Here is an 8,218-nt window from a genome sequence, read left to right as displayed (position 1 = left end):
TCAAAAACTAATAAATATAAAAAAAAATGAGAGAGTCACTTGTTGTAAATTTATTATATGTACCTTGTTATATTATATATATATATGATATACGATATACGAGTTAGGTTTTAATTTGATTTGACGAAAATTCATAGTTAACTAATAATATTAGATATTAATGTTCATTAAATCAACTCTAAAATTTAGATCAAACACTAATAAGTTAACATTGTTATCTTTAAGTACCAAAATATGTAATTTTTTTTACCAAATACATGAATTACATTGAACAAAAACAAAAAAAAATACAACATTATAAAAAAAAAGTGTGAAACTCATATACCGATTAATATATTAACCCTTACCCAATTAAGTCCAATGCAGTTTTAATTGAAAATTATATATATTATTATGTGTCTAAAATATGTTGTTAGTCCCTGTATTTCTATAAAATTTAAGATTTAGTCAATATACTTTAAAAGTTATAAATTCAATACCTTACAATTTTCAATTTTAAAATTTTAGTTCCATCATTATTATTATTGGTAGTTTTTTTTTGTCAAAATTTGTTAACGTAACATGTTTATTACTTGTCAATCATATACCACGTCATATAAGGGAAACCTAATTAATATGTCAAGTTGACAAATTTTGACAAAATAATAGTAACAATGTTAATGATAGGACTAAGCTTTTTAAACAAAGATGGTAGGGCTTAATTTTTAACTTTTTAAGTACAATGACCAAATCTCAAATTTTATGAAAGTATAAGCAGTATTAGCATATTTTAACATTATTCTATTTTAAAAGTTTTAAAAAATTTTAGGTCAAAATATGCTGTTAATGCTTGTACTTGGACAACATTTAAAATTTAGTCATTATACTTAAAAGGTTAAAAAATAACTCCTCTTACTTTTCTTATTTAAATAATTCGGTCCTACCATTAACACTATTAGTATTTTCTGTCAAAATCTGTCAACTTGGTATATATGTTGATTAGGCTATCTTCATATGACGTTGCATATGATAGAAAATAAACATGTTAAGTTAACAAATTTTAACGGAATTACCGACAATGATAATGATTGGACTAAAATTTTTAAATTGAAAAATTAGGAGGATTGGATTTTTAAACTTTTAAAGTACATGGACTAAATCTCAAATTATGAAAAGTACAGGGATGAATAGCATATTTTAACCAGTTTATTATTGTGAAAAAAAATAAAAGAATATATAGTAATTAAAAAATTATATTTTATTAAGTTCTTTTTATGGATTATGTGGAGTAATGTGAAGAAAATTTGGGAGAAATTATATTTTCTTTGTATGTGAAGCAGACTTATGATACCAATCAAAAAGTAAAATCTGGATTAATGTTGTAACCCCCCCCGCCCCCCGCGGGCCCCCGCCGAGTGAATTTAATGTGGGAGAAGTATGCGAGGGTTGAAACATATTAAAGCATGCTCTCTGGGCTATTTTATCATTTCAACTTCCCTTTTCCTACTTTTTTATTTTCTTGCCTTATTTCGTCTTCCAATCATGAACTACAACACTTGCTTTCATCTTCGTTTAGCTTTATTCATATCATGTTCCGTACTTTGCTTGGCTATGACAGCCAGGAATCTCAACTCTGATCAGTTTGCACTTCTCGAGTTTAAGGATCTCCTTGCCGATCCTCAAAATGTCTTGGCAAACAATTGGACGGCCTCTACCTCTGTTTGCAGGTGGATTGGTGTTTCTTGTGGCATCATCCATGAAAGAGTTATAGCTTTGAATCTAACAAGCATGAATCTTAGGGGTACGATCCCTCCATACCTTGGAAATCTTTCATTTCTACTCTCTCTCGACTTGAGTCGCAACAATTTCTATGGCCTGCTACCTAAAGAATTGGGTCAATTGCATCGTTTGAAGATCTTACAATTAAGCTTTAACAGTCTTAATGGGGAAATTCCATCATGGCTTGGGAACTTACACAGAGTTCAAAGGTTGCAAATGACAAATAATACTTTTACAGGCAGAATCCCTCAAACACTTGTCAACATGTTCAATCTAGAGATCTTGAACTTGCGATTCAATCAATTATCTGGCCAAGTTCCATCTTCCATCTTCAAGATTTCTTCCCTAAAGATAATTAATCTCTTCAGCAATAGTCTATCAGGTAGTTTGCCTAATGATATGTGTCAACATTTTCCCAAGCTTGAAGAGCTTTACTTGAGTCGGAATGAATTATCTGGAAACATTCCATCAAGTATAGGCAAATGCAACAACCTTCAAATTTTGGCGTTGTCCAGTAATCAATTTATGGGTATCATTCCAAAAAGTATTGGAAATCTGACACGACTCAAAGAATTATATTTGGGGGTGAATAACCTAGAAGGTATGCATTTTCCTTGATGCATTTAACTTAAACACATTTTGCCCCTTTTGTTTTTAAATTAAAAAAAAAGATTTGTAATATAAATACAAAAAAAAACATTTCTTTCAAGGAAAAATACTTAATTAGCTGAACTAATATACTTAAATATGATTAGAATCTAACAAATCCATATTATTTCATAACCAAAAAAAAAGCCTCTTTGATTTACACTTACAAAATAGTTAGCTTTAACACCTTGATTTTTCAACTACGTTAATTTGCAGGTCAAATTCCGGAGGAAATTGGTAATCTTCTTAGTTTGGAAATGCTTAATGTTCAAGCAATTAAAGGTCTTACAGGTCCGATTCCATCTTCCATCTTCAACATTTCTTCTCTGCAAGCTATTCATCTCTCCAGCACTAGCCTATCAGATAGTTTGCCTAATGATATGTGTCAACATCTTCCCCAGCTTGAATGGCTTTCCATGAATTCGAATGAATTATCTGGTAACATTCCATCAAGTATAGGCAAATGCAACAACCTCAGAATTTTGTCATTGTCCATTAATAAATTTACGGGGATCATTCCAAGAAGTATCGGGAATTTGACACAACTCGAAGAATTATATTTGGCGTTAAATAATCTGGAAGGTATTAAATTTTTTTATAAAAAAGTTTAATTTCGCTAAAATATTTTATTTAAAACAAAATGAATATATGAATTTTAAAGAATTGTTAGCACCGTTAAATCTTTTCATTGAATTCAGATTCATTATAATTGTTTTTTGTTACATTTAACCCTTATATCAATATTGTATTTGAAACAAACATCTTAACCCTTAACATGTATTTTATTAATTTAATGATTTATTCTAAAAAAATAACAATGTGAATTTTAATGAGTTGTCAGCACGGTTAAAATTATTTACTAAATTTAGGTCCGTTATAATTTTTTTTGGTTACATTGATATTAAGGTTATTTTATTTTTCAAAATGTAACATTAACACAAATATTTTAAAACCAAAATTTTTAATTGGAACTTATAGAATATAGCTTGGACTTTAAACTTCCTTCGCTTTTAATCTTCATGTCGTATTTCCACCTTTGGGGTTTTCCTTTCTCTTTTTTGGCATTTTAATTTACTTGATTTAACTAAGCAGAAAGCTCGAAACCATTTTCTAATTGATCTTATCAATTCCATAGCTCACCTTCTCCAGGGTTTGTTGATTCTTTTTAAGTTTTTCTGATTTTTTTGTCCTATTTTCTCTTTTTTTTTTAAAATCATTTTTAAAATTATATTATTATAATTTTCAATATTTTTGTATTTTCTATGTCCATTTTTTTGTTCATGTACGATTTTCTTTCTTATTTTATAATTTTTAAAAACATTTCCTACATTATTAGAAAAACTTTCTAAATTTTTAATTTTTTTAATTTTGCATAATAAAATTTTTGTACCACGTGATTAATGATTCCAACTTTAAGTATCAAATTGGTACAAATAAATTTTTAAGTACCAAAATAATAATCAAATACAACTTTAAGGGCTAAACCAACATCTAACCTTTAGAACAATATTATATTTGAAATAATTTTATTGATGTTATATTATTTTGATTTCTTAGACTTGTATTGATGCAAGTTTACCATTAAACCGAATACTCATACAGAATGATTTAAAATTTTTATTTTCCAAATCATAATTAATTATTATTCATAATTTCTTATTCTGTGTCAAGATTGATTAGATGTCACATTCTCATGCCAAAGTTTTATTTTTATTTGATTTAAAGTTTTACAATATTTTAAAAAATTATTAGTGTATTATATATTTTGTAAATTTGATAATGATGATTTCAATGCAAGACTTGGGCTAAGAATAGTGAGGAGTTCATTTTTAGTTTGGAGTACAGAATTTATAAATTATAACATGCAATTTTTACAACTTACAAGCATGGAATGGTTTAATTTTTTTTTTATACAAATCACAATGGACTAATTACTACTCAAAAATTCTTATTATATGCCATTGTTCAAATTGATTTGATCACATTTTTCCATGCCAAAATTTTATTTTTATTTGATATAAAGTTTTACAGTTTTTTATTTTAAAGATGTATTTTAGTGTATTATATATTTTGTGAATTTGGTATTCAATGAATATGTATACTAAAAGACGTAATTTTACAGGTAATTTACCATCCATGACCAATGCTCTAAAGCTTGAGTATCTTATATTGAGGGGAAATAAACTTAGCGGAAACATTCCCAACTCAATCTCCAATGTTTCCATGCTTAAGTTTCTAGACTTGGTAGATAACTTATTCTCTGGCCCAATCCCTAAAACGCTTGGCAACTTAAGACACCTTGAACGGCTCCAAATCATGAACAATAATTTGATCACAGACCTGCTGATCATGAGTGGACCTTTCTTTCTTCTTTGGCAAATTGCAAGCATTTGAGAAAAATAGTTGTTTCAGGAAATCCACTGAGTGGCGTTCTTCCTACTTATATTGGGAACCTTTCGACATCCTTGCAACGCTTTTATGCTGACCATTGTGAGCTTGAAGGTAATATTCCAATGGAAGTAGGTAACTTAAGCAACATGTTGGTTTTTGAACTTGGCTATAATAAATTAAGTGGATTTATTCCAACATCAATAGGAGGACTGAGAAATCTCCAAGGTCTGGGTCTTTTCTCTAATAAATTAGAAGGGCCTATCTCAAAAAGCCTTTGTGATTTGGAAAGACTATACAACTTGTTTTTAGGGTTGAACAAGTTGTATGGATCCATACCCTCTTGTTTGGGTAATATTACTTCTTTGAGATATCTTTACATAGAATCCAACAAATTGAGTTCTGCAATACCCTCGACTCTGTGGAATCTTAAAGATATATTAGAAGTAGATTTATCATCAAATTACCTTAACAATTCACATGCTCTTGATGTCGGTGATTTGAGAAGTCTGCTGAAACTAAATTTATCAAGGAATATTCTCACGGGCGATATCTTATCTACATTTGGGGGTCTTAAAACTTTGGTTTCATTGGATTTATCAAATAATATACTACATGGTCATATCCCTGAATCGTTTGGTGGTTTGATTAGTTTGGAATTCTTGGATATATGCAATAACAATCTCTCTGGTGTCATTCCCAAGTCTTTGGAAAAGCTTTTATATCTAAAGTATTTTAATGTGTCTTTCAATAGACTTGAAGGGGAAATTCCCATCGAAGGATGTTTTTCAAACTTTTCTAGCACATCATTCATGAAGAATTATGCACTTTGTGGTCCACCTAGATTGCTAGTCCCACCTTGCAAAAACGACATCCACGAAAATTCCAAAATGACTTTATTGCAAGCTTTTAGGTATGGTTTACCAACAATTGGTATTGTCATAGTACTAATAGTCTTAACTATTATGTACAGAAGATGCCAAAGTAGGGGTACAACTCTACCAATTAAGGATGATTTGTTGTCTTTGAAAACACTGAGGAGAATTTCACATTATGAACTTTCACAAGCAACTAATGGGTTTGAGGAAAGTAATATGCTTGGTTTTGGGAGTTTTGGATATGTATATAAAGGGAGGCTTTCAGATGGAATGGAAGTTGCAATAAAAGTTTTCAATTTGCAAATAGAGGGAGCATTTCGGAGTTTTGACATTGAATGTGATGCTATGCGTAATATAGTTCATCGTAATATTGTCAAGGTCATTACTTGCTGCTCAAGTGTTGACTTCAAAGCCTTGGTGTTTGATTACATGTGTAATGGAAATCTTGAGAAATGGTTACATTCTAATAACTGTTTCCTTGATATCATACAAAGGGTCAACATAATGATAGATGTTGCGGCAGCAGTAGAACATCTTCACAACGAACATCCAACACCTATAATTCATTGTGACTTAAAACCAAGCAATATTCTACTGGATGAAGACATGGTTGCACATGTAGGAGATTTTGGCATTGCCAAATTGTTGGGAGAAGGTGATGTAATGAAGCAAACCATGACTCTTGCAACTATCGGATATATGGCACCAGGTGAATTTTTTTATTTTTGTATGATTATTTTCTTGATTTGCATTTTATATTTTTGCTTCATGCGTCTGTGGATATATATTTGAATAAGCATTTTAGAAATAATTAAGGATTAATGATGCTCTAATTATACTTGAAATGCAGAATTTGGATCAACTGGAATTGTTTCTATTAAATGTGATGTATATAGTTATGGGATCATCCTTATAGAAACTTTCACAAAGAAAAAGCCAACTGATAATCTTTTTGCTGAAGAAGTGACTATAAGGCATTGGATGGAATGTTCATTGCCGAAAGGAGCAATAGAAATTGCAGATGCTGATTTATTAAGAAAAGAGGATGAGTACTTTGTTGTTAAAGCAAATTGTATTTCAGCCATCATGGAGTTGGCTCTGAATTGTTCAGCTGAGTTACCAGAAGAAAGAAAAGACATGAAAGATGTTGTGGTTGAGCTAAAGAAAATCAAACAAAGGTTGCTAAACAACATCCAACATGTTTAACAAATATGGTGAGTAATGAGTACGCTTGTGGTTATTAATTCACTCTTAATTTTACCATTAATTTAATAATTTTAATCTATTTTAGCATTACAATCATAGATATCTAATATGTCAATATTCGTTTCCATGAAGTTTGTTTTAAAAATCGTGGAAATTAATATACTAATTTTCTTTCTTTTGCTCCCATGTACTAGGCTCTATTCGGAATTCAAACTTCTTTTGCAAAATAAAGATGGAAACCAATAAAACGAGCAGCAGGCCTTACCATGATTTAGTTTTATGGTAGCTTTGGGGCATCAAGTTATTTTCTTTATTAGATTGGATTTTCTTAGTTTCTTACTTCATTTACAATATAATTGTGTTTCAATCTTTTGCTAAGGATTTTATTATTGGATTTTTAGTTGCTTTTCTTTAATTAATATGATATTTACTTTCATTAAAAAAAGTATGCATTTAAATTTCATTTATTGTGTTGACAGAACTCTCAAAAGATGGTATTATTCTCGTGTTGAGGCTTTCTGATATAGGCCCCTCTAATTTATTAGAGGAAAGTTGTAAACCTTGCAAATTTCGCAGTCCTCCTATTGGTGTTGGAATAAATCCGCTTAATTTATTATAGCCAAGTTGTCAAAACAATAGGTTGCTTAAGCTACCTATTTACATAGGAATATTGTCTGTAATCTCACAATTAGAGGCATAAAAGTATTGAGGGGATTTTGAAAGGTTCCGATATAAGTTGGAAGAACGTCACACAATGGATTTTTCGAAACATCTATTATTCTCAAATGCTTGCAATTTGCCAAAGAAGAAAGAAAGGTCCACTCATGATCAGTAGCAGGTCCTATGATCAAATTATTGTTTGAAATTTGGAACCATTCAAGGTGTCTTAAGTTGTCAAGCGTTTTAGGGATGGGGCCAGAGAATAAGTTATGTGCCAAGTCTAGTTTCTTAAGCATGGAAGCATTGGAGATAGAGTTGGGAATGTTTCCGCTAAGTTTATTTCCCCACAATAAAAGAATCTCAAGCTTTGCAGCACTGGTGATGGGTGATAAATTACCTGTAAAATTACATCTTTTAGTACACATATTCATTGCACACCAAATTCACAATATAAAAATTGTAAAATTTTAAATCATATAAAAATAAAATTTTGGCATGGAAAAATGTGATCAAATAATTAAACCATTTCATACCAGTATTTGATTTAATGATAGATTTGTAAGTTATTTGTAAAAATTGCATCTTTTAGTATATATATTGTACTCCAAACTAAAACTATTCTTCGCTCAGGCCTTGGGTTAAAATCATCTAAAATTGATTGAATATCAAATTTACAAAAT

At 30.0% G+C, this 8,218-nt stretch overlaps 2 protein-coding genes across 4 annotated transcripts; both read left to right on the top strand.

Moving 5' to 3' along the window:
• The first annotated feature begins 1,464 nt into the window (after nt 1-1,464).
• Nucleotides 1,465-7,937, top strand: LOC121216820 (receptor kinase-like protein Xa21). 3 transcript variants are annotated; one of them, XM_041092236.1, is made up of 6 exons: nt 1,476-2,359; nt 2,623-2,697; nt 2,808-2,988; nt 4,529-6,381; nt 6,523-6,886; nt 7,073-7,937. In XM_041092236.1, exons 4-5 carry the CDS (start codon nt 4,920-4,922, stop codon nt 6,876-6,878), a joined length of 1,818 nt encoding a protein of 605 aa, XP_040948170.1. In that variant the 5' UTR covers nt 1,476-2,359; nt 2,623-2,697; nt 2,808-2,988; nt 4,529-4,919; the 3' UTR covers nt 6,879-6,886; nt 7,073-7,937. The 3 variants fall into 3 exon arrangements, with proteins under 3 accessions (XP_040948169.1, XP_040948170.1, XP_040948171.1); XM_041092235.1 differs by having other exon boundaries at nt 1,465-2,359; nt 2,623-2,988; XM_041092237.1 differs by lacking the exon at nt 2,808-2,988.
• Nucleotides 1,591-3,115, top strand: LOC121217231 (LRR receptor-like serine/threonine-protein kinase EFR). The gene is made up of 3 exons (XM_041092757.1): nt 1,591-2,359; nt 2,623-2,988; nt 3,105-3,115. The coding sequence occupies exons 1-3, from the start codon at nt 1,591-1,593 to the stop codon at nt 3,113-3,115; spliced, it is 1,146 nt and encodes a 381-aa protein (XP_040948691.1).
• Nucleotides 7,938-8,218: the final 281 nt, after the last annotated feature.

Source organism: Gossypium hirsutum, chromosome D05, assembly GCF_007990345.1.
Source record: "Gossypium hirsutum isolate 1008001.06 chromosome D05, Gossypium_hirsutum_v2.1, whole genome shotgun sequence".
In the NCBI taxonomy this organism is placed as follows: domain Eukaryota; kingdom Viridiplantae; phylum Streptophyta; class Magnoliopsida; order Malvales; family Malvaceae; genus Gossypium; species Gossypium hirsutum.
The sequence above is the reverse complement of the archived record's forward strand: the minus strand, read 5'-3'. Positions and strand labels throughout refer to the sequence as shown.